This window comes from Camelina sativa, chromosome 13 (assembly GCF_030686135.1).
Source record: "Camelina sativa cultivar CO46 ecotype springtype chromosome 13, ASM3068613v1".
In the NCBI taxonomy this organism is placed as follows: domain Eukaryota; kingdom Viridiplantae; phylum Streptophyta; class Magnoliopsida; order Brassicales; family Brassicaceae; genus Camelina; species Camelina sativa.
The window spans coordinates 10,355,849-10,381,929 of record NC_141892.1 but is presented as its reverse complement, the minus strand read 5'-3'; the positions used below and the strand labels follow the sequence as shown (position 1 = coordinate 10,381,929).

Genomic DNA, 26,081 nt, shown 5'->3' with positions numbered 1-26,081 from the left:
CAATTATGAATTTGATTAATATTTTTTTATTTTATTCAGGACATGTGAAGCATTACAAAAATTATCAAATTACTAATATTGTTGTCATGTGAATCAGGTATATACATAATTTAACTTAATCTATGAACTATTTTACATTTTTGTAAATAATTTGACTTAATATATGAACTATATTAATACTTTTATTTTTTACCCGTTTCCAAGAGAATCTAAAGAAGAAACCTGTAAAGATCTATCCTAAGCAAACTCATTAACATAAAAAATAAAACCAAAGTTAGAAAATTCTAACAACACAAAGTAATAGATAATTATGATGTAATGAAAATAGTGGGATTAGTAGTTCCGGGTTTTATTTATTTAATTTGTTTTCAGTTCAAGAAATATGATTTTGATATTTTTAAAAAGAGTCAATGATAAATTTTCGGCTTTAATGTTTTGCTAAATTTCAAATTAGATAAATTTGAGTAAATGATAAATTGTTTTGCTAAATTTGAGTAAATGATAAATTAGACTAACATTTTTGGGTAAATGAAAAATTGTTCTTATGGTTCATCACATTATACATATTAGTGTAACTTTTACAAGCGGAATATTTTTATAATATAGTGTAACTTTTACAAGTGGAATATTTTTATAATATTTTATGTAGATTATTATTTTCTACTACTAAAATGATCAAATTGAATTATCTATTATTTGTGTGTTGTTAGTACTTTTCTAAATTTTTTAATATTTATTTTATCAAAACTTATTTTATTACCATTTACTCTTTTTTTTCTCTACTATTTTTTCGAAACTCATTACACAAATATATGATTTAATGTAATTGACTGTAAAAAACTAAAAATAAAAATATAGGATATTTCAATCTATTAATATCATATATATATATATATATATTAATAAACAATCCCGCACTGTAGCCTGGATCTGACTCTAGTATTTGAGTAAATGGGGAAAGTAATAATACGATTAGAAAGGAAATTTTAATTATAAAAAAAAGTCTCACGTGACATCCCCTACAATGTTTTAATTTGTATAGAAGATTCAGCTGACCAGAACATAACTAAAGCAATGAAAGCCCAAATCATACACTAAATTGGTATGAATAATGTCCGAGCAAAGGATTCCACCATTGATGAATCCCATGATCTGTCTGAAAATCCGGTGATATGAATGTGTTCACCATCACAAAGGCCGACGGAAGAAAATGAAGATGCTCTTCTGAAGAATACGACGAGGATGAACTTTGTCCTCCCCCTCCGAACAATATTTTCCTAATCGAGTATCTAGCCAACCTCTCGATCCTGCCGAGTCGTAGCTCACCCATATCGCCTCTGTGATTGAAATAACCAATATATTCTGAGCAGATTGGATCTGATTGGTTCACAAACAAATGAGGTCTCCAGGAAGCTAAATTCATAAATAGATGGCTTCCTTGACCCTGTATATATTTCAAGATAAGTGTATCAAAGAGGAGATCAATTCTAATATTCTACTATTCGATTTGAGAGTAACAATTTCAATATTTTTATTGAGTTATTTCATAGAAAGCTTTATACCTCATTTAGGTCTAAGACTCTTGCTATGCCGGCTTTGACGATATCTCCGATGAGTCTGACCGCACATTTAAGATCCTCGCTCTCAACTAGCTGCTCAAGAGGAATCAAGGAGATAGGCGGGTTGAAGATGTAAGCTTCGACGGGGCGTCCGTACATAGCAATGATCTTCCCTGCGAGTAGTGCTAGGCCAGCTCCTAGAGAATGTCCAGCGATCCAGACAGCTCTGTTTCTACATGTGGTAACCAGATTTTGGATTGCTTGAATGGCTTGTATAAACCTGCCCCCGCGGTGGAGGTTTTCGAAGGCGAAAGGGATGTTAAGTTTCACATCACAAGCCATAGTTCGGATGTTAAGTTTCACATCACAAGCCATAGTTTGTGGCGTTAGTATTGTTCCACGTAACGCAATCACGTAACGCGGAGGTACTATCGAGTTTGTTGGCATAATCTTGAAGATAGCTTGAGGTGCAAGCTATATTAATCCTACCGAGTTATGGAATTAGGATTAATTCTATTTAGGAATTATCTAAATATGTTAATTTACCGGTTTAGAATAGGAAAGTTGTCAACTCTATGGTTGAGCAATTGTTATAAATACCAAGAGAGCATTTCATGAAGAGGTGCGCGTCTTATGTATTATTGAGAGATATCCACAAGGTGTATGGCGTCGCCCTATCAATAAAATAGAGAGATCTGTTGATGGTATTGTTGAAGTTCTACTTCTAGTTAATAAATTCTGGACTTGGTCCCAGGGATATAGGTTATCCGAACCCTGTTAACAAAGCTTGTGTCTTGTTTACTTTTATGCTCTTACATACAGTTCTCGTACTTTAACATATATATCTAGCCACATATATGTGCTTTATTTGGTATCAGAGCGGTGCTCGATAGAGATGTGTTCTTGTTTCGGGTGTGATCCTGGATTTGTGGCTAGACAAGAAGAATGAGAAGTGAGATCGTGTTTATGAGTATGTTTTGTGAAATTTGAAGAAACGAAGCAAAAGAGAGATAAGGTGTGTTAGGGCTATGATGAAAGTTGTACCGAGTTCACAAGAAGATTCAGAATCATCTAAAGATCATCCCTTCTTGTGCTGTCAAAAGAAGGAGGAGTTTGAATGAAGAGGATCTCATAGGGTTTTATGTATCGTGACTGATATTTAAGTCTTGTGTGAATTATAAAAAAAAAAAAAAAGGAGGAAACAAGGGAACAACAATGACAGCACAAGATCTTGCTGCCACAAGAGAGGAACGAAGGCGTAAGAAGTGTTGAATTCCACCAAAAAGTTCAGAATCATGTTACCTTGCCGTCAGAAAGAAGTCATCGGAAAAGAGAAAAGAGTTTTTGATACGGGTTTGATTGAAAATTTGGGCAAGTGTTTGATTTGGTAATTTGCTAATAAAAAATTAGAGAGATTTGGTCGTCTTCTTCTTTGTTTCGTCGTCGACAGAAGAGACCGTGAGTGAATGATAAATGTAGTGAAGTGTGAAGAAAGAAGATTTTTGATGAAAAAAAAAGAAGAGATGAGGTAACTTCAACTGGTGAAGTCGTCAAGTATGAATCAAGATGAGTGAAGAAGCTCCAATACGAGAGATGTCAGATTTTAGAAAAGGAAACCTTTTTGGTTGTTGTTTGTTTCAAAAAAAAAAAAAAAAAAAAAAAATCAGAATCAATTGGGAATAAAGCTCTACATATATCTTGGGTTGGCAAAGATACGCCACCGGACCGGATAAATAGTGGTCAATCAGAATTGTAAAGCAAGATTTCATCATTAGTTAGAGGAAGAAATCAGAAGTTGAATAGAGACGCTCATAAAATCAGAGGGTGCTTGATTCAGAAACTTTACAACATCAAGTTTGGTTTTTAATTTTTTACCATGGGATATATGCTTCGATGCAAATAACTATAGCTGGAGCTACAACGGATTCTAGTGACGCAAAGATAAGAATTCACAAACCCTGAAGGAAGAAGCAAGAAGTCGTTTTTGAAGCACAAGCATAGAATGTGAATAGGTTTTATTTTATGATGGTGAAATTTTCCCATGAAATAGAGTAAGCAATTCGGGAATTTGTCTCAAGCCTTAGTGGAATTCTCGGGTAAAAATTTGAAACTAAGGAGGAACTAGGAATGTCAGTATCTATGTCAGATGAAAGAGGCGAATCTAGTCTTGGTGGAGGATTCACGAGATGCTGAGTTCATAGGTCAAAACTTCAGTTTTAGTCATCAATGACTACACAATTGATCGGAGAAAGAAAAGACATGTGCAGGGGTTTCACTGAGATGTTGCTTGACAAAGACTCATCAAAGTGACCAGAGAGGGTGACGAGATGAGCTTTGTCGGTCTCGTGTCGAAGCTGTGTGATGGGTCTGTTCCAAAACTTGGTTAAGCTTTGAGATTGGAAGCTGGAAAAATTTTCGTTGAGTTGATCACAAATTACAATAGTAACTAAGCATGGTTTGGGTTGTGATCTTGAGATAGTATTGGATAAAGACGTCACTAGAGAGAATTAGGCTTCGAATTGAAAAAGCTGCTACGTCGAAAGTGAAAATTGTTAGCATAAGAACAATTTGGTGTATGAGTACGCAAAGAAGGGTCAATCATCCATTCATCATGACAGAGATTTCAGCAGAGATGCAGAGATGACGTTCAAAATTGCATCAAACTCTTAAGAAAGTATGTTCTATTATCAGGAAAGAAGCTTCAAGGCAGAGACAATGAGATGGGTCACATGAAATAAGCTTTAAAATTCAGGGGAGATCTAAGAATAGAAGATCCGAAGATGAGTGTTATCATGAAAGCCAGAATTTGAAGATTCCAAGTGGGATCATGAGATGGTTGAAAAGAGTTTTTTTGTTTAAAAAGCAAGGGGAGTTTTTGTTCTTGATGCAGCTAGAAATGGTTTGTGCCATGAGAAAGACTGGTGAATTTAATGCAGAGATGAGCAGATCTCTATGGGTGATGAAGAGCGAATCAAAATGAATTAATACAATCATCTTTAAGGAAGAAAAATGGAGGAACCTATGGAAATTAAAAGAGAAGAAAGAGGTTTCTTGTTGATTTCGTTGAAAGCCAAAATCTGAAGTCTGTAATGGAGATGCTCACCAAATCGCAGGCAGAAGTAATTAGTGATAATCACTATCTAAAAGGTCGATGAAGAAGGCTTTGAGGTGGAGGAACTTGTCATTAGTTGTAGTATCTGGTTTGATGATGTTCATGTCACCTCATGAGGGAGAGTGTTAACCAAAGAGATGCTTCGTGGTGGATTGAAACGATGCTGAAAGAAATACATAAAAGAGTATGAAGTCAAGAGAAACGGGTTGATACTTTGTTTTCGATGTCCTTTGGTTACAGATCTCGGATCTCAGTATTGAAAGGTGTTCTGAAAACTTGAGAGCGGGATCTTTCCAATGATATAAATATCGTCATCTGATTCCTTGTGGTTTACTGGGAAATTGCTCTCAAAGTTGGACAGCTTGCAAGTTGCATTATTCCGGATCTGTTCTGGGAAAGTGGCTGTAACTTCCAAACCGTAAATGCAAATCATGATCTGTTTCTTCCTACGTCTTCATATGGCTGTTGTTGATGTTTCAACGAAATTTCATATTTTTCTGGGTTGTTTTGCTATACTATTGTGTTCTGCATCAAAACTGATGAAAATTGCAAAGTTTTAGTTGTCTCAAGACATGAAGTTGTGGAGAAATATTTCCAGGCTAGATTGGAGAGAATAATTTCAGAAGAGAAGATGATCTAGTTGGTCTTGTAAACAGGTATGTGTGATTAACAAAGTTCATAAAGAAGATTGTGTGGTTGAAGAGATTAAGAGAGAGCCGAGAGGAAAAGTAGAGTTGTTTGAAAAAAAAGGGGACAAGAAGATATGATCTGCATCATCAAGGTTGAAGTATTTGAAAGAAATTTGCAAGGAGATATCAAGCTCATTGGAAAAGAAAATCCTACGTAAAGATTTACTTTATATGAGAAGCTGAATGGGATTAATCAAACATGAAATAAAATGAGATTTTGCAGAGATATAAGAGACTGTGTGGAGAATGGGTAAGTGGAAGTCAAGCATGTTCAAGGAAGTGAGGAAAATGTAGATATCCTTACTAAAGCGCTTGGAAGAAAAGAGTTTAAAAAAATGAGGGATCTCATTGGCATGAGAGATTTGGAAGGAAAGAAGTTCAAGCTTAAGAGAGAGAATGTTGGCATACGCTTGAAGATAGCTTGAGGTGCAAGCTATATTAATCCTACCGAGTTATGGAATTAGGATTAATTCTATTTAGGAGTTATCTAAATATGTTAGTTTACCAGTTTAGAATAGGAAAGTTGTCAACTCTAGGGTTGAGCAATTGTTATAAATATCAAGAGAGCGTTTCATGAAAAGGTGCGCGTCTTAGGTATTATTGAGAGATATCCACAAGGTGTGTGGCGTAGCCCCATCAATAAAATAGAGAGATCTGTTGATGGTATTGTTGAATTTCTACTTCTAGTTAATGAATTCTGGACTTGGTCCCGGGGATGTAGGTTATCCGAACCCCGTTAACAAAGCTTATGTCTTGTTTACTTTTATGCTCTTATATACCGTTCTCGTACTTTAACATATATATATCTAGCCACATATATGTGCTTTAGAGTTGGGGGTATTATGGTAAGTGACGTTGTTCAGATGAGTCCCTATAAGTTGTTGAATTAACGTGAAATTGTAAAACATCCACCAAGGACTAGCTACTGCGTTGGAACCATAACGGTTTTGTTGTCTGTCTCGTTCGATTGTGTAGACTCCTTGCACCAAACATGATATCAACGACGCTCGGTGGTACAAATTGTTCCTATTAAAAAACAAACCAATGATAGCATAAAATCAATCGAGTAGAGCTATGGATATTAATTTTATTTGTATGCTCATTATGAAATACTATTTATATTTAAATCCGAAACGCACATGCAAAAGTGTCGAAGTCAAAAGAAAAAATGAACGCATAGGCCTAAATATTGCTTTACCATTCAAATACTGGAATTGGAGGGGGACCCGAAATGCTTAATATCTCTTTGCGTGAGGCCATCAGCGATCTTCCTTCACACTCGTCGATCTTCTTCGTATCGCTTATAGGTTAGAACTAACAGTAACCCAACTACATACGAAAAATGTAAAGCTAATTAAAAGATACAAAAAAAAAACTCCTTATCCAACGGATTTATAGCTGTAGATACAAAATTATCAAGTACCCTAGGTATTGTAACTTGAAGAGATGGCTACTCAAGAAACCACCAAAAAGACATACAGTGATCCCTTGAATCTTGATGATTCCTTGAAAGAAAGATATCTGAGCGAATATTAAAAAAAAACACACACAGACACAGTGACTGGTCTAAAACTCAAGTCATTTATTAATTTAACTGAATATAACATAAAGAAAACTCCTTTTATCAAACTTAGAGAAAAAGAGGAAGTGATATCCTTTTTTAGACAGAAAAATTGTGACGATAACAAAATATAACTAGGGAAGATCAATATTTAAAGATGTCTTGTGTTGTGTCTCCCCATGGGGAATTTACCCACACTTTCAACAACAATTTCCTATTTATTTTATTTTGTTGAAAAAACTGTTGTGGAAATTGTGGGTTCAATTTCACATGGAAAAGGATATATCTTCAAAATAGTTTTGTAAAATCTAAAATCATCTTACACCTATAATTATTTCTATAAAATTTTCAACTAGATATATTTTTAAAAACTTTTGAGGCGCCTTTCCTAGATAAAACTAAATATCATATTGGGAAAACTACATAAAGTCTTGCAATTTGGAAATGGTTGAGGAAGTTTTAAAAAAAAAAATGTGGAAATCCCTTTTGCTCACATTATTTCTAGAGAAATGAAAACTTAGTCTACAATTCTTAAAAAGTGATTACCCCTGGCATTAGTCGGAAAGCATTCCAAACTTGGGACAGACAATGTGGTGGCTCTTCGGGGAGAAGTCCACTCTGAAGCACTTCGGTGCGTTTCTATCGAGGCTGACCGGATCAGCCGATAGGGTTTATTAAAAAAAAAGAAAAAAAAAATTCTTAAAAAGTAAGAGACAAAGTATTGATGAAATTGGTTTTTCTTCATAAATAATTATGAAACGAAATATGTATTATGTAAGTTTATTTACAATATTATAATTGGAGAGGATAATTCAAATATCTTGTTTCGTAGTATTTGTCATGTTTTATGTCCATTATAATTTAAAATATTAAACTACAAATATACACATTTTTTTGCCAACGAAATTAGATTAGAATAAATATCCTGCTTTTAATACAAACCTAACCAATTAGTCCAAACATGTTTCCATGGAACAATTCGAATGAACATTTGTACTTTTATTGATATTCAATAGTAGAATTTATTAGTATGTGCATGTATAGAGAGTAAACATAATTCTTGGCTATTTCAAAAAAAAAAAAAAACAATTAATAGTTAATTTTAATAGTCCAAGATTTTATATGATTATTATGTTTGACAAATGATGACATCGTGTTTTACCCGTTTAAGGAGTAGTTTTCTAATGTTACTACCAAGTGTTTCACATGAATTCAAAGATCAGGAGGATTTTCAAGTATTTTTGGTGTCAAGCAGTCTATAGAGGATTTTTGGGTAAAAATATCAATAAACGAACAAAACATGTTTCAAAACAATTTGTTGAGTGATTTCGCATTCACCAAATTTAATGATTTAAGAATTGTTGGAAAGCCGGAAGAGCCATCTTTCACCTCTAAGTTGAATTAAAAACTCAACAACCTACACAATCAACAATTATTATTGATCGACATACTGAAGACATGTCATGTAGGTCCAAGAAAAGCGAGAGGAGAAGTAAAGAAACGACCAATCAATTAATGAAGATCGCCGGTCATATAGCCCATGGACAGGGTGAACAACACCAAGAGCTAAAATGGTCTGGCCATGACCGTGGAAACCAAGCTTTCTCCTCTCCTTACTCAACATGTTAAGAGTTCTGCCGATAAAAGCCTTAATGCGCTTTCTAGAACCACAAGGTCAAAGCCTATTAATGCTTGTTTTAATTTAGGTTTTCGACACCACTACGTATATAGAGTAGCCTCCATGGACATCCACAGCCTCTCAAGTTCGACAAAATACTTAGCTTTAGTTTATTTGCTTTGATATTTTAGGGAGAAGATCTTAGCTCTGTGTAGTCGATATTGAGAAGAAATCTCTCAACTTCTTTGATAAGGTTTTCAGTTATGATTATGCATCTATTTACACTAACTTAAGTTTAAGGTTATTCAAATGAGATTTCATGATTGATTAGTTTAACGATTTGTAGGGTATTTTTTTTTTACACAATTTTTTTGTTTTTCTAAAATATGTATAATTAAGTTAAATTATCTTTGTTTTAAACATTAAAGTAGTTTTAAGAAAATAATGTCACAATTACATGGGAAAAATATAAAAAAACATGGGAAAGACATACATGATAACAAAAAAATAGTAGAAATGAAAAAGGGTTTGGAACTAAAAGATCACCTGAACAAGATAATAAAAGGACGAAAGCTAATTAACCAAACCAAATACTGTTTTATCTGGCCTTATTGTATGTTCAGTTGCTCCAACTTGCCTTCAGGGTAAGGCCTAATGCAGCAGCTTTCCCAATTTGCCAGCAGAGTCGAGTCTCGCTCCCACCATTGGTGAAGCCCATGAGCTGTCGTAGACTTAGTCGGTTTGTTATTGTTTACAATCATATCTGCTGATGGAAGTAGGTGAAGAGGTTCTGTTGACAAATCTGACGTTGATGATTTTCCTCTAATTTTCCTGACCAATAGACTCCTAACTGATTTTCTTGCACCGGTTCTTTCGATTTCGCCTGCACCTATCTCAGACATGTAGCTTTTGTGTCTGAAGTAATCAATATATCCTGCACATATCGAATCTGTTGGGTTGACGTATAAGTAAGGTATCCACAATGCTGTTTTTGGATCGTCTTGATCTTGAACCTATAATAATATAAAACAAACAGTTTCCTGTAAGAAAACCAACTTCGAAACTTTAACTAACAAGATGAGTACTTAATTAGTAAACAGCCATAGCTAAGTAAACTAGTTACCTTTAGATCGGTTAAGGCCATGGCTACGGTGGCTTTGACAACACTCTTAGCGATTTGAAACACTTTTTTAATCTTATCTCCCCCAGGTAGCTGCTCTAAAGGAAGAGACGAGATGGGTGGATTGAATATGTAACTTTCAAGGAGGAATCCAACACTTGTCATGGTCTTTCCAGCCAGCAAAACTAGTGCGGCTCCCAAAGAATGTCCAGCAAGCCATATAGCTGACTCGTTATATTTTTCCACCATATTGCGGATTGCTATAACAGCATGCATAGGCCTGCTGCCTTGATGGAGGTTGTTGAAGCTTATTTTGAGGTTAAGTTTCATATCAGACTTCCAAGTCTTTCCTTTTAGCATCGTGCCACGGAAGGCAATAACATGGTGTGGAACTTTCACATGTGGGGTATTCTGGTAAATGTTGTAAAGCTTGTATTCGAAAACGGCACCGTATATGGAGCCGTCGTCATCCATCAAGGTTTCGAGCAAAGTGAAGTTGAAAAACTCCCACCAAGGCTTGGCTAGTGACTTGGAACCTACACGTTTTTCAAGCCTGTCCCCTTCCAGTGTGTACACCCCATTTACCAAACTTGATGCTACTGAGGTCCGGTAGTACGAACTGGTCCTATTAGCAAAAAAAATAAAGCAAAATATTTTGAGAATCTGATTATACATGGGATATTCCCAAAGGTCAACTTTTACTAAAGAAACTTCTGCACAGCACATGAATTTACATCTATCGTATATCATCAAAAATACTTCTTATATAACAACAAACAAAACAAATATATATATATTACCAGTCAATAGATGTAAGATGGAAGGGGCCAAAAATGTTGAAAGTATCGGTATCTGAGTCTGAGGCAGTTGCTCCTCCTCCCATCATTTTTCTGAGAGAACCTCGTCCCATTTCGTTTTCTTCTTCTTGTTCCTAGAATCTAAGATGTTAGTCATGTTACACTGCTAAATTAGTAGTCAAACTGATTTAAAGAAAGGTGAACAACAATATGCAAGTACATACTCTCTCTCTTTCATATTAATTGTCATTTTAGACTCAAAACTTTGTTTCAAAATACGTGTTATTTTCGATGTAAATGCTTGGTAAATTTTCCAATTTTATCCATACTAATTTAATGTATTGACCCATAGAAAAAATTGTATAATATATTAATAAGGGTTACAATAGAAATTTTAATGATTTTTTTAATATGTGTGAGAAATCTTTAAAGAACACTTAATATGAAACAGAGGGAGTATAATTTTTGGTAATCAGAGCAAAAAAATTTGGTGCAAAAGTTTTAAAAACAAAAAGAGAAAATTAAATTACTAAGCAAAATCATTTCATTAGTGAATATATAAACATAATGTTTTTATTAAAGGAAAGAAAATAACAGAATAAAAAGGAGAAAAAGAAATAAATAATAACAGTTTTAAAAGTACCTTTTTCGTGGTCTTATTGGTCAATCAGAATACAATTCAATCGAAAATGATTAAGTAAAACTTACGAGTTGTTCTGTTTTTCTTTTTTCTTTCAAGAGTTCACCATAAGAACTGAGTTATTTACACAGATAAGGATCTTGCTATTTATAGATGGTAAAATATGAAGTCTTTTTGGATCCGTGGACCTATCCCTTAATTTAACACTGACACCAACACGAGCCAGACTGTATGAACTACGTCTTTAGTTACAAATTGGCAATTAAAAACATATTGAACAATTATGAAGAACGCATTCAAAGAATTCGATCATCCAGTGTCGTGCTTACCCTTTATAAAAAAGGCACTTGCTCACAGCCACATTTTATATGTTTGATTTTTAGGCAACATTATTAAAAATATTTTGTTGATTTAGTAGGTTTAAGTTGTTTTGCATATATATTTTGCTTGAAATATTCATGTCATTAACTCATTATATACATTGAGACCCTTAATTTTGTATTGCACTCATTATATACATTGAGACCCTTAATTTTATATACATTGAGACCCTTAAGTAACCGTTACGTAGGAAAAAGACTTATGATATGTGACGAATGATAGTATCATATCTAGAGTCAAACAAATTATGCTTATAGTGTTAGTTATATAGCTTATATTTGCTTATTTTCAAATCATATCATCTTACATTAAAATATACATTGTCAAAAATTACACACTCTATTTTACTAACATTGTATCAAGATCATACAATATATATTAACTTTAGATACGTCATAATGAACTTAAAATAAATTATTCCTTTAATAATTCCTTTCAAACTTACCAAAATAATTTTGCGTTTGAATATTTATTAATAAAGTTATATATTTTAGGTCCAGCAGTATATAACTCTACTCAAGTTGCACATACTCTAACTAGAAAGGACTATATAACAATCTTTTCTATTCAATTGTATTTACTCTCCACCATGGCTACTCTCCACCATGGTCAATAATTACTCTCCACCATGGTCAATAATTACTCTCCATGCGCTCTTCCATAATAATGACTATATAACAATGTTTTTCTATTCAAGGTGCATTTGAATTTTAAACTGTAGGTCAACGAGACTCTATTAGCTTATACTGGCAAAAGGAAGGGACGGCAACTAAAAAACTATTAAAAATGTTAAGCATCAAGATATTATATCTTCTTAAAATTCATGGTCAACACCTTTTTTATTGTTGCTTTATCAATTTCATTACAATATGGGATTCTAACTTCTAAGTGGCCGTATTATTATAATCATTGACTTTATCTGTAGTTATAATAACCGAAGTAAAATTCCATTTATAATTATTTTTAGTTTTTAGTTTATTTTAGTTGAAGTAAAAGACATATGGACCAAGTGGTCAGAAAATCAATACAATAAACCTTAAGGTTTTTCACCAAAAGATGACACATTAATATTTTGGTGAATTCTAGAGTTGACACATCAGTTTTTTTTCCTTCCAATTAAAACATTTTATTAATACAATTCATCATATATTTTTAACATCTTAGCTTTTCTAATTAAAACAAAAACCAATTTTAATAAAATTATTTTTTTCTGTAGTTTTTTGGACCCAACATGATGCTTAAGTAAGCACACATAAATACACATATTTACACTAATTATTAGTGTTTTTACAGAATAGTAAATTATTAGTAGTAATTTGATAACATATTTATAATAGGGAATCAAACTCAGTTATGTGATGTTCTGTTATAAATTAGTCATATATATGCTTCCAAATCATATGTAAACTTTTGAAGTTCAAAAACAAATTTTTTATATTATGTTCTAAATTTTTCTCAAATTTTTCATTTAAAAAATAATAAAATATATATATAGTTGGAATATGTGAATAGTTACGTAAACAATAGAAAGATGTAAACTTCCATCTTTTCAACTTATGAAGTGAACTTTTAAACCACTAACGAGTACCATTAGTTAGTTAATTAGACATACCATAATTTCTTTTAGACGTTAGAATCACAGTTCTATAATTATCGTTTTACGTTCACAAAACCTAAAAGAAACACAATTTCCATATCACAATATTGGACCACAACACTGAACAAAACCTATTATAGAAAAGTCTATGTTTTTAAGTTTTAACAATGGATGAGGATACTGATGAAATTATTGCTTTAATCAATCAATACAATAAAAGTTGTATGTTTTTCACCAGAGCATGACACATCAGCTTTTGTATTGAAACAAAACTAAAGAAAGAAACGACGCTCGATTTCTTCTTCTTCGTTGTCGTTTATACTATCTTATTCGGGATTTGGTGGAGGTAGGGGTTTATTCAATTTGATTTATCTGATTAAGTGTGACTGAAGATCATTGATATCAAAAGTAATATTAATTGGACTGCACATCAATATTGAAGTATACTAAAATCATCTAAAATAAATACAAAACATTATGTTCGATTGTGAAAAAGAAATGATCTCCATCATTATAATCTCTTTTATATTTATATCATCATTAATATCATATTTTATAAATCTTTTGTATGATAGTATCACATTAGTTTAAAGCAAAAAATAGCCTAAAATTATGTACCAAAGCATCATGAATTCTATTTGTTCAAGAGGGTTTGTAAATGATAAACAAATCAAGAACTAAGGGTTTGAAATCTCTAAACTTATTTTTTAAGGTAATAAAATTATAAATATATTTAAGAATTAAATTTATGAAATTAAAAACTTAAGTATCCTAAAACGATATAAATTATAATAACAAAAAAAAATACTATTAAAATTATCAAGAACTTATGAAATTTGATTTCCAACAACATATATTATATTATGAAATCAGAAAAAAAAACAAAACACAAAAAAATATAACTAAAATAAAATAAAATAAAAAATCACGCGGCATAGCACGAGTACTATTCTAGTAAAGTTAGGGAATTTATTTTCTCTTCATGTGGACGAGGTGAAAATGGTTCTTAATAATAAAATTCATGTAAATTCCATGTTTATATGGGGAAAAATAAACACCCGAACGAACACTTCAAAGTGTATTTTCTATACTTTCACAATCCTCCAAAAACATGTATGATAAATAAAAAAAACTCATCTCCTCCATTAATGTATTTCACAAAACTATTTATAAATTCTATCATACATGATACATAATTAGTAAAACGATTACTGTACACACATAAGCAATTCCTAAATTAATTTTACTTACTGGACTTGGGCTTAACATGGGCCAAGAGTTGAGATAATGATTACAAATCATCATCATTGATCAAGAAGAGGTGTGTGCGAGCAACTCTTTTCTTCTTCAACGGCAAAAAAAATCGCAGAGATGCAGAAGCTGAACGACTTCTTCTCCGGTGGCGGAGACGGCGACGATACAACAACTGATAATTTCCTTGAAGATGGATCGGAGGGTCTCTGTTCTCTCTCCCCTACCCAGGTTTCTCCCCGATCGTATATTTTATCTTAGGGTACTCTCATCTGTGTTGTTGAACTCAATCAAATCGTATTCAATGTTTTTGCAGAGAATGTACGGATTCGCCGCTTCTTTAGCTACTGGTTTGCTTCTTATGTTTCTGGTAAAGATCGATTTGACATATTTATTAGTATCTCATTCGATTCCATATTATAGTGATTGATTTTGATGATGTTCTATTGATCGAATTGGGATGGTTTTGATCAGTAAGTTTTATATATATGTTTCTTCTTTCTGCAGTCCATGATTGTGTTTTCTATCCCAATCAAATTTGCACTGCTCTTCACATTTGGAAATGTTCTAGCTATTGGAAGGTATGTTTTCACGATTTGACTTACATTTTCACGATTTCAGTTCTTTTTAACATTTAAAGATTGGAAGATGGTTCTTTCTATAGGATGAACCAAAAGAGATCAATGTTTGTTTATGCTGTTTTAAACCACAAGAGAATGAATGTTTCTTTGGCAGCACAGCCTTCCTCATGGGACCTGAGCAACAGATGAATATGATGTTGGACCCTGTTCGTTTCTACGCTACATCTATTTATATTGGATGTGTCGTTTTAGCACTCATTTGTGCTCTCTTGGTATGTTTCTTACTCTCTCTATACAACAAACTAATCATTATGTTCCTACATGAGATGTTTAGAGTAACTGCAGAGGACCCTATATGAGTAATGGACAAAGTCTGCAATTTGTTTGTCCTCGAAACATGTCAGCTTGAAATTTCAGTCTTTTTCTAAAAATATTGTTTCATCTCGTGTAGATACACAGCAAAATTTTAACGTTCCTTGCGATCCTATGCGAGATTTGTGCACTGATATGGTAAATTCAATGCTAAAAATTCAACCAAAAACAGGGTTTGTTTCTTCAAGAACCCGAATATTCTTAAGCCTTGTTGGATTGAACATGTTTTTTATCCACGTCTTGATGACAGGTACAGCCTCAGTTATATTCCATTTGCTCGGAGAATGGTCTCTGAAATAATGATCCGTCTCTGCGATACCGAGTTGTAGTCAGTAATCTGGCAGCAAACACAAAGCAAGTAAGTTGTATCTACTGGTCTCAAGAACTTGAGATCTGATTTTTCAGAAACGAATCTTGTTTTTTTTTTTTGACCTGATCGGGTCAATCAGAAGGAATGCAGATTGAGTTTCTTTTACTGGTGTCTTGAAGCTCTTGTCTTGTGTGTATTTGCTTCAAGCTCTTTTTTCTGCTTTAATCTTAACTATTGTTTGGCATTTTGTGTGATCTTTTATCCAAACAACATCATCAATTATGTCACACTGCATCATCAGTGACTCGATCGTTTGTAAATTATGTTTGGCTGGAAATGGATATGAGAGTATAAGAGGAATCTGACATGAATTATTTTGGTTATTTACCTAATTTCGAATATTGCACATAGCATTCTTTCAACGATTCTTTCAATTGTTTAACTCACAATAATTGTTACCTAGTTAGTGGCTTAATTAAAAATTGTGAAGATAATAATGTAGAAACTCGAAAGAGGCATTTTTTTAATTTAAAGAATAATAACGAGAAAGAAAAGAGTATCACTCTTACAAAATCATCATCTCCTCTACATTATTAGTTATTTCTTTACAATTAAAAAACAACAGCATAATAAAAACTTCACCAGCCGACAAGACAACAAGAACCCCAAACTGGTCGATCGATCAAGTTTTCAAACATAGGAATATCAGATGCAACCACCCAACTGCAACATTTTCACAAGTAGAACAAAAAAAAAAAAATTCAGAACTGAGCTACTAAACTTATTAAACAAAAACTATAATATAAACTCACCATTATAGATTCGATTTCTTTGTCGGAGACAGGTGTACGTTTTGGCTGCAGAGATGCTTTTCCTCCATCAGCAGTGTTCTTCGGAGCCGCCGGAACATCTGAACTCGCCGTCACATTTTTCTTGACGCCGGTAACAGATCCCGGAGCAGGTCCAGAACCTGAAAAAATAAAAAGGAGACGTCAAGAACAATAACAAAGCTACTAAGTGATGATCTTTAATAAAGCAAGAAGCCAAGAAGAACCAAAGAAACAAAAAAGACTAATAAGTGAGAGAAAAATGTAAACCAGATGAAATAGAGTGTCTCTGAGGAAATTTGATACGAGGGATTCTCTTCATCATCAGCTTCTTGATTCTTGAAATCGTAGTGATTGCTTTCTCTTTCTTCTTCCCTCTGATTTTTTTATGTCCATAGAGAGATGAACGAAGCTCTTATCTTTATCCTGAACTTTAATGGGCTAATGGGCTGCATAATGTTCGTTCAATGGGCTTTCTGTAGTTTACAACTCGCCCGAACTCGGTTAAGGGTTTTTAATCAACTTTATATAGATAGAAGAAAAAGTGAATTTTAGAAAGAAAACGTCAAGAGGATAAAGCCATGTGTAGAGTAGTATAGTCTAGATAACTAGATGGGTCAATTTGCCCAATAACCAAAATCACAAATAAAATTAAGTAAATAGCATATAATTTGAAAAAATTAGGAAAAGAGAATAAGAGGTAAGTAAAATTACTATTTTAGTGTTTTGGTAGTAAAGGTAATTGTAGAGGGTGGAAGTGGTCCGGTGATAGGTGGCAGCGGCCCGGCGACCGGTGGCGGCGGCCCGGCGACTGACAGTGAAGGTCTGGATATCGGCCATTGGAGGTGACGGTCCGTCGACCGACGATTGGCGGTGGTGGTCCGGCAACCGACGACCGGTGGTGGTGGTCCGGCGACTGGCGAAGGTGGCGGTGGTCCAGTGAGAGTGGTGGTGGTATAAGGTGAGAGTGATTGTGATGAGAGCAGTAGAGGTAATATAGTATATAGTATAGTTTATATAGGCAATATAACAAGTATATTAATTTTTGTTTTTTTCTTGGATAGTTTTGCCAATTTCCCTAACTAGATATCATATAGTTTGAGTCTGTGACACCGATGAGATATTATATTGTCGTGTTCATAAAAAGCAAATCAATAATTGAATTCGTTATGCGGTGAGGATTTAGTTGCGCAATTATTTGACTTTGTTCATAGAAAACAGCCAAAAAATGAATTACCTCTTCACAAAATCATGGAAACCGTAATGGTTATATATATTTTCACTCATCTTTACTCAACTATCTCATAAACCTTATCGAGAACTACTAGATATGGATATGGCTTTTACGCACGTTTGTTTATGGACGCTACTCACCTTCGTGTTGACATGGACGGTCTTCTACGTCACAAACAGGACCAAGAAGGCCACGAAGCCTGCAGATGCGGTGCTGGAGGAGCGTAAAGACGGTGCTACGGACGTCATCATCGTCGGGGCTGGTGTCGGCGGCTCGGCTCTCGCATATGCTCTTGCTAAGGTATTTAACACAACATCTGATTGTTGTTTTTTGTTTTGTATGGTTCTTGTGCATGAATGGATAAGATAAAAACTATTTAAACTCGGTATATGATTGTTATTGTTTTGCATCATATATTTCTATTGCAATATTTTTGGTTGGGAGGTACGAACAACAACGCTATGCTAACTAAATTTTGATAATATATATATAGGACGGACGTCGAGTACATGTGATAGAGAGGGACATGAGAGAACCTGAGAGAATGATGGGTGAGTTTATGCAGCCAGGTGGACGTCTCATGCTTTCTAAGCTTGGCCTTCAAGGTCTGTCTCTGTTTCTTTCTTTTCTTTCGTTTTTTTTTTCTTAAAGAAGTATGTCTCTCTTTATACATGTTACTAAATCAAGAAACTTATATTGTGTCTTGAGTTTCATGATAAAATTTGTGGGGTTACATATGTATAGATTGTTTGGAGGGAATAGATGCACAGATTGCTACGGGCATGACAGTTTATAAGGATGGAAAAGAAGCTGTAGCACCTTTTCCGGTGGAAAACAACAACTTTGCTTATGAACCTTCTGCTCGATCTTTTCACAATGGCCGATTCGTCGGAAAACTGCGCCAAAAGGCTTCTTCTCATCCCAAGTACGTATCTCTCTGTTCACTAAATTTCTACTCAATATATATACTACTAAACTTGGCAGTAGCAATGAATTTGTTTGGCAGTGTGAGGCTGGAAGAAGGAACGGTGAAATCTTTGATAGAAGAAAAAGGAGTGATCAAAGGAGTGACATACAAGAATAAAGTAGGAGAAGAAACAACAGCCTTTGCACCTCTCACTGTAGTATGCGACGGTTGCTACTCAAACCTTCGTCGGTCTCTTAACGACAACAATGTAAGTAAACGAAAAGACTTTCAAACATTTCATTACTCAAATAGTCAAATCTTTGAAATGTTACTCACCTATGGTATACTGATTAGTTAATATATATCAATATGCTACAACATGGTATAGGCGGAAGTTTTATCGTGCCTAGTTGGTTACATCTCAAAGAACTGTCAGCTTGAGGAACCCAAAAACTTACACTTGGTATTGTCTAAACCCTCGTTCGCCATGTTGTATCAAATAAGCAGCACTGAGGTTCGTTGTGGGTTTGAGATTTTCCCCCACAATTTTCCTTCTATTGCAAATGGTGAAATGGAAACTTTCATAAAGAACACTATTGTTCCTCAGGTAAACATTCGGATGATTATTCTTTGAACATATAAATATATAACTAAGTTGGTGTTACTTCATATTCATACATAGACACATTCTAACATTTGCAAGAGTTACGTTTACATCTCTTTACACTAATAAATGTAGATACCACCAAAACTCCGCAAAATATATTTGAAAGGCATCGATGAGGGAGCACACATAAAAGTGATAAAAGCAAAGCGCATGTCAGCTACTTTAAGCAAGAAGAAAGGAGTGATTGTACTGGGAGATGCATTCAACATGCGTCATCCAGCGATCGCATCTGGAATGATGGTTTTACTGTCTGACATTCTCATTCTAAGAGGTCTTCTCCAGCCATTAAGCAATCTCGGGGATGCAAAGAAAGTCTCACAAGTTATCAAGTCCTTTTATGATATACGCAAGGTGAGCATATGTCACATACGCATCTAAAACATAAACATTTGATCAAAACCGATTTACATCCAAAATTTATTTGGAAATAATACGTGATACTATTTTGTGGTGAAGCCAATGTCAGCGACGGTTAACACACTAGGAAGTGCGTTTTCTCATGTGCTAATTGCATCGACGGACGAAGCAAAAGAGGCAATGAGACAAGGTTGCTATGATTACCTGTCTAGTGGTGGGTCTCGCACGTCAGGGATGATGGCTCTGCTCGGCGGCATGAACCCTCGTCCACTATCTCTCATCTATCATCTTTGTGCTATCACTCTATCCTCCATTTCCAATCTCCTATCTCCATTTCCCTCTCCCCTTCGCATTTGGCATAGCCTCAGGCTTTTTGGTGTAAGTCATTGTATCTTTCGTCATTCTTCAACAAATTATTTCTATAGATTTTTTTTTTTCATGACACTTTTTTTTGGTATACCATGACTATTTGAAATTGATAAAAAAAAATTTGTTTATGTATGTTTTATGTGAATTACTAGTTGGCTATGAAAATGTTGGTTCCCCATCTCAAGGCCGAAGGAGTTAGCCAAATGTTGTTTCCAGCAAATGCAGCCGCGTATCGCAAAAGATATATGGCCGCAACTGCCCTCTAAACATTGATGCACCAATCTTTTAGATTGTGAAAATGGTACGCATTATTGTACTGCAGTGTCAATGCGTACAATTATTTAATATGTAAAATGGAAAATATCTAATAAATAATTAAATTTTAATAATAAAACGAGTTTTCATTTTGTTTTGTGTACAAACGGTGGCTTTGGTTTTCATACCCAAAATCTTTAATTTAGTCAATTTCTAATTTTCATGTCCATATATAACTAAAGTAAGCTGAGAATTCGACATAAATATTTAATGCATATTATCTCTCTTCCACCATTATTGTGTTACTACTATATATGACATGAAAGACTAGCTACATAATCTCTCTACTGTGTGTGTTTTCAATCGGTGTTGGCTGAAATAATTGTAACTGTGCACATATGTTCAGCCAAACAGTGTACTATTATACAGACTCATTATTCGGGTCTTATCACAAAAGAATTATACAGACTCATTATTCGGGTTTTTCACAAAAGAATTATGATACAAAGTTTGATTAACTCCCCAGCCCCTCAATTGTACCAACTGATAGTTGATTTAAAAGCATGAAGAGCTCCAATCCATTTTAATTATGAGAAAAATCTATTCAAATGATGAGTCTTTGCAAACTAATTAGTTTCCACTCCTCATTTTTGTTTATATATTCAACTTTCTCAAAAGAAAAGGAGTATCAAACCTGCTCGTTCTTTTAAATGCTTTATTTTTGTAAATTCATATAAACCCAAAGAAACCATGCATGTCTAATTATAGAAATGACTAAATATAGTGGAATTATTTTTTTGTTTCTGGGATTGGTGGAATATTTTGTGATTTCTCTCATTAATATAGTTGGGAATACTATGTTTAATCACAACTCGAAAATCAAACAACACTACTATGCTAATTTTTATAATATATTTGATAAACAATTAAACACAACTCAGAATTTCAAAGTGGATTATCTTAAAGATTTCCCGGTCGAATTGGTCTGAACATGGTGTATTTTTTTTTTCGCAAAAAATTCATCTTATATATGTTAATCAGGTCAATGACTTAATAACTTTTTAATCAAAAATTGTATATATAAGATACCATTTCACTCAAATACTGAAGGCCGGTCCAATGTTTCCACATTTTTCTGGATGCCTATAAAAGATAAAGAATGAGGAAGAACATGATAACTCTTTTCGTTCTTCAAATTTGTTATCATTTTTACATCATTCCTCATAAAATAAGAAAATATAGTACAAAAATGTTTCTTCCTAGAATTGAAGAGAACAAATGGAACAAAAAAAAAGAATAAATATTAAAATTCGTTTTTATTTTAAAATAAATAAAAATTATGTTTGTTAATAATATTTCAATCTTATAATACAATAATATTCATATTTTCACAGTATATTAGCAGAGAAATATTTTGATACAAATCTCATGTTAAACTAGTCTGATGGCTTTATTTGAAAATTGTATGAATAGTAAAATAAATTTAAGAAATTTTTATATCGTAAATAAAAACTAAAGAATATTTTACTCTTAAAATTTTATTGTAGGTTAATAGTATTAACCTATCAATATTTAACATGACATGTATAAAAATTAATACATAAGTTTTATTTTAAAATCAAATGTAAAATTATTTTATATACATTTAAAGTAGTATTAATATTTTTATTGATTGATTGATTTAATTTCTAATATATTTTCAAAGATATTGTTATTTTTTGTCACAATTTATTATTTTGTTTCTTCTTTGCATATTTTCTTTTTATTCTTCAAAAATTATTTATTCCGTTTCACTTTGTTCTTTTTATTTATTTTTATTTTGTTTTTCTAATGGTTAAGGGTAGAAGCTAAAGAAAATTTTGGCGTGTTGTATAAACGAGATCTTTTTAAACGATTGCTTTCTTTGCCTCCGTTGTGGACCGACCATCTATTAACAAAAACATTTATTGCCACATATAGCGTTACTCTTTTAATTCATCATTCAATACAGTTTGAAAAGATGTCAATAGTTTAGGTGGTTCCTTCAATTCGCTTACTCTATATACTGTACAAAATCATTAACTAGAGTGGTCAGTGCCTTATGTTTGTATCTGAAATATAAATATCGTTGGTTCATGTCAACGTCGACACAGCTCAGAAATAATTAAGAGAGTTATGTGGACAACAGAAAAGTTAAATTTATTGCTTTCAAAAGAAGATTTGATAATGTGTGTGATGCCACGTCCAAACTGACATATCTCTAAACCATATTGAGAACTAGCTCACAGATATGGATACGGTTTTTACGCACGTCTGTTTATGGACGCTACTCGCCTTCGCTCTGACGTGGACGGTGTTCTACGTTACCAACATGAAGAAGAAGGTGAAGGAGTTGGCTGATGCGGCAGCAGAGGAGAGAAGAGACGGTGCTGCCGACGTCATTATCGTCGGGGCTGGCGTCGGAGGCTCGGCTCTCGCATATGCTCTTGCTAAGGTATCTCTAAAGTGGCGTTCGAGTTTTGCGACCAAGTAATACATTTACATCGCACTTTTATTAGCTATTTTCATATACTACTGTTTGCGCAGGAATGATAGGATAAAAATTTAGAACTATACACACTATAAAAGATTGCTTTTATTTTTGCATAATATAGAATTAAGTTGCAATATTTTTATTTGATTTGCATAATACAATCTTATGCTAATTTTCCATTACATAAAGGATGGGCGTCGGGTACATGTGATAGAGAGAGACATGAGAGAACCTGAGAGAATGATGGGTGAGTTTATGCAGCCTGGTGGACGTCTCATGCTTTCTAAGCTTGGGCTTCAAGGTCTGTCTTTATTTTACATTACATATTTCTTTCTTTTTTGATTTTTTTTAATAGAGAATCTAAAACCAAATTCATACTAATCTTCGAAACTTTTGAGAAACCATATATTATTGTTATTTAAGGTGTCCATGATTTTAATTGTAGTAACTCGTACTATGGAGAATTCATTAACTACTGGATTTCCATAAAGTGGTCTATATTATCGTTTATAAAAGAATATGAATCTAAAAGACATTTTGTATTTTAGTTTCATGACCAAACTTGTGTGTTTATATATAGATTGTCTAGATGGTATTGATGCCCAAAAAGCCACGGGCCTGGCAGTTTATAAGGATGGAAAAGAAGCAATCGCATCTTTTCCGGTGGACAACAATTTTCCTTATGATCCTTCTGCTCGATCGTTTCACAATGGTCGATTCGTCCAAAGACTGCGGCAAAAGGCTTCTTCTCTTCCTAAGTACGTATCCGTATCTCCCTGTTCACCAAATTATATATATGTTAAAAGTCTTACATGAAAAAATGTTGAGATAATTTATAGAATATATAAGAAACATGAACCGTAGTATTCCACGGAAAATCAGGACTCTGATATATATATAGTATTAGAATCAGATTGAAATAAGTTTGTTTGTGGAAGTGATCTAATCTACCATACACAAGATATAACCTTCTAATTCATAGCTAATTAATTTGAGACTAATGAACTTTTTTTGATTACAGATCTTATAAGAATCGAACTGAGTTATAAGCGTTTTTATGCCAAGCCTTTTTATAATGGGGAAATAACATTATACCTAATTAACGTTTTTATGTCAAGGTGGGTTAGACAAATGAAATGATTGATATATTTATACTGATTTTTAATTATCAATAAATAAATATGGAAAACTAAATATATTAAAAATATATCAACATCACTCTTATTATATATTAACAAAAAATAGAAAACGATAACACGAAACGAATTTCATATATTAATGCTAATGGTAGATCCTCCAATTAACGTCCAATAAACTCCTGATGAAATTAAAACAGCGGGAACTATACTACTAAACCTGACAATAGGAATGATTTTGTTTATAATTGGCAGTGTGAGGCTGGAAGAAGGAACGGTGAGGTCTTTAATAGAAGAAAAAGGAGTGATTAAAGGAGTTGCATACAAGAATAAAGCAGGCGAAGAAACAACAGCCTTGGCACCTCTCACTGTCGTATGCGACGGTTGCTATTCAAACCTTCGTCGGTCTCTTAACGATAACAATGTGAGTATATATAACTATATATGCTCATCAAAACTGAAACACCTTCAGTCTTTAAGTATAAATGGTAATGAGGTTTAACTGATGTTACTCAGGTTGATTTAGTTAAGTTAGTTAACAAGTCTCAATGTGTAATAACTTCATATAGGCGGCGGTTCTGTCTTACCAAGTTGGTTACATCTCAAAGAATTGCCGGCTTGATGATCCCGAAAACCTTCACTTGATAATGTCTAAACCCTCCTCTACCATGTTGTACCAAATAAGCAGCACTGATGTCCGTTGTGGTTTCGAGCTATTCCCCGATAATTTTCCTTCTATTGCAAAAGGTGAAATGGCTACCTTTGCAAAGAACAATCTTGCTCCTCAGGTACGCATTAGTGTTTAATAAAAAAAGGAACTAAACATATACTAGTAATTAAGTTGGTCTTACTGGTACACAAATAAGTCATACATATAAATATTCTAACATTTATAAATGGTCCATAGCTGTATATATGCACAATATATTTGTAACACCCCTATCTACTATATTTTTAAAGGTACCTCCAAAACTTCGCAAAATATTTCTGAAAGGTTTAGATGAGGGAGAACATATAAAAGTGGTTCCAGCGAAGTGCATGTCAGCTACTTTAAGCAAGAAAAAAGGAGTGATTGTGTTGGGAGATGCATTTAACATGCGTCATCCATCAGTCGCGGCTGGAATGATGGTTTTATTGTCTGATATTCTCATTCTACGTGGTCTTCTCCAGCCACTAAGCAACCTTGGTGATGTAACCAAAGTCTCAGAAGTCATTAAGTCCTTTTCTAGTATTCGCAAGGTGAGCCTACGTCACATACTAATTAATCATCGAAGGCTAAATGTGAACGTTCTATTTTTATTTTCTTAACAAGTTAACAACTAGCTTTAAATTTTTTTTTTAAAAACATGTTTTTGTATGGTGAAGCCAATGTCAGCGACGGTGAACATATTAGGAAATGCATTTTCTCAATCGCTTATTGCATCAACGGACGTAGCAAAAGAGGCAATGAGACAGGGTTGTTATGATTACCTCTGTAGTGGCGGTTTTCGCACGTCCGGCATGATGGCTCTACTTGGCGGCATGAACCCTCGTCCGCTATCTCTCATCTATCATCTTTGCGCTATCACTCTACATTCCATTGGCCATCTTCTCTCTCCATTTCCTTATCCCCTTCGAATTTGGCATAGCCTCAGGCTTTTTGGTGTAAGTCATTATATCTATTATACGTATAAAATTATTTCAATAGAATTTCTAAACGCTTTTTGTGGTTTACTAATTATAATTTGACATTGCTCTTTTTTTAATTGTATGTTTTATGTGAAACATTAGTTGTCTTTGAAAATGTTGGTTCCTCATCTCAAGGCTGAGGGAGTTAGCCCAATCTTATTTCCAGCAAACGCAGCCGCATATCGCAGAAGCTATATGGCAACCACTGCTCTTTAAATCTGATGCTCTAAAGTCTAAACCACAATCCGCAGTATATATATATACCATATATGGAGCACGTTTGTGATTGTTAATTTGTTGAAATTTTATTGCAGTGCTTACAAATTATTAGTATATGAATGTCTTCCGGGTGTTTGAAAATACATGTTTTTTTTTTGGATAAAAAATACATGTAGTTTAGAAATATCCAAAAGCTCAACATGTTGCTTAAATAAACATCCTCTGTAAAACAGTTGTTCATTTTTTTCTATTTGACATCAGCCAAAAACACAATTGGTACCTAAAAACAGGAGAAATCTACGCAAAATAAGAGGAATTTAAATTTCGTGTTGGATGTTTGTG

General features: G+C 33.6%; 6 protein-coding genes across 10 annotated transcripts; 3 read left to right on the top strand and 3 right to left on the bottom strand.

Annotated features, from left to right (window-relative positions):
• Positions 1-1,039: 1,039 nt before the first annotated feature.
• Positions 1,040-6,620, bottom strand: LOC104738137 (GDSL esterase/lipase At4g10955-like). The gene is made up of 4 exons (XM_010458362.2): positions 6,559-6,620; positions 6,175-6,386; positions 1,563-1,987; positions 1,040-1,444 (listed from the first exon to the last, which is right to left on the bottom strand). The coding sequence occupies exons 1-4, from the start codon at positions 6,618-6,620 to the stop codon at positions 1,088-1,090; spliced, it is 1,056 nt and encodes a 351-aa protein (XP_010456664.1). The 3' UTR covers positions 1,040-1,087.
• A 2,313-nt stretch (positions 6,621-8,933) lies between these two features.
• On the bottom strand, positions 8,934-11,217 carry LOC104736431 (GDSL esterase/lipase At4g10955-like). 2 transcript variants are annotated; one of them, XM_087480374.1, is made up of 4 exons: positions 11,100-11,217; positions 10,460-10,590; positions 9,663-10,284; positions 8,934-9,552 (listed from the first exon to the last, which is right to left on the bottom strand). In XM_087480374.1, exons 2-4 carry the CDS (start codon positions 10,567-10,569, stop codon positions 9,148-9,150), a joined length of 1,137 nt encoding a protein of 378 aa, XP_087336500.1. In that variant the 5' UTR covers positions 10,570-10,590; positions 11,100-11,217; the 3' UTR covers positions 8,934-9,147. The 2 variants fall into 2 exon arrangements, with proteins under 2 accessions (XP_087336500.1, XP_010454710.1); XM_010456408.2 differs by having other exon boundaries at positions 11,165-11,211.
• A 3,180-nt stretch (positions 11,218-14,397) lies between these two features.
• On the top strand, positions 14,398-15,959 carry LOC104736430 (uncharacterized). 3 transcript variants are annotated; one of them, XM_010456407.3, is made up of 6 exons: positions 14,398-14,556; positions 14,642-14,695; positions 14,833-14,906; positions 15,061-15,178; positions 15,358-15,416; positions 15,529-15,959. In XM_010456407.3, the coding sequence occupies exons 1-6, from the start codon at positions 14,446-14,448 to the stop codon at positions 15,605-15,607; spliced, it is 495 nt and encodes a 164-aa protein (XP_010454709.1). In that variant the 5' UTR covers positions 14,398-14,445; the 3' UTR covers positions 15,608-15,959. The 3 variants fall into 3 exon arrangements, 1 of the variants encoding a protein (XP_010454709.1); XR_015577518.1 differs by having other exon boundaries at positions 14,404-14,556; positions 15,066-15,178; XR_015577517.1 differs by having other exon boundaries at positions 14,404-14,556; positions 14,990-15,178.
• A 126-nt stretch (positions 15,960-16,085) lies between these two features.
• Positions 16,086-17,404, bottom strand: LOC109128294 (uncharacterized). 2 transcript variants are annotated; one of them, XM_087480373.1, is made up of 4 exons: positions 17,130-17,404; positions 16,686-16,891; positions 16,401-16,558; positions 16,086-16,311 (listed from the first exon to the last, which is right to left on the bottom strand). In XM_087480373.1, the coding sequence occupies exons 2-4, from the start codon at positions 16,738-16,740 to the stop codon at positions 16,294-16,296; spliced, it is 231 nt and encodes a 76-aa protein (XP_087336499.1). In that variant the 5' UTR covers positions 16,741-16,891; positions 17,130-17,404; the 3' UTR covers positions 16,086-16,293. The 2 variants fall into 2 exon arrangements, with proteins under 2 accessions (XP_087336499.1, XP_019089909.1); XM_019234364.2 differs by lacking the exon at positions 17,130-17,404 and having other exon boundaries at positions 16,686-17,124.
• Positions 17,405-17,444: 40 nt separating this feature from the next.
• LOC104736428 (squalene epoxidase 5-like) lies at positions 17,445-20,353 on the top strand. The gene is made up of 8 exons (XM_010456406.3): positions 17,445-17,949; positions 18,143-18,254; positions 18,394-18,574; positions 18,656-18,824; positions 18,945-19,163; positions 19,296-19,574; positions 19,680-19,958; positions 20,102-20,353. The coding sequence occupies exons 1-8, from the start codon at positions 17,746-17,748 to the stop codon at positions 20,213-20,215; spliced, it is 1,557 nt and encodes a 518-aa protein (XP_010454708.2). The 5' UTR covers positions 17,445-17,745; the 3' UTR covers positions 20,216-20,353.
• Positions 20,354-22,118: 1,765 nt separating this feature from the next.
• Positions 22,119-26,026, top strand: LOC104736427 (squalene epoxidase 5). The gene is made up of 8 exons (XM_087480372.1): positions 22,119-22,677; positions 22,906-23,017; positions 23,297-23,474; positions 24,108-24,276; positions 24,422-24,640; positions 24,813-25,091; positions 25,218-25,496; positions 25,623-26,026. The coding sequence occupies exons 1-8, from the start codon at positions 22,474-22,476 to the stop codon at positions 25,734-25,736; spliced, it is 1,554 nt and encodes a 517-aa protein (XP_087336498.1). The 5' UTR covers positions 22,119-22,473; the 3' UTR covers positions 25,737-26,026.
• Positions 26,027-26,081: the final 55 nt, after the last annotated feature.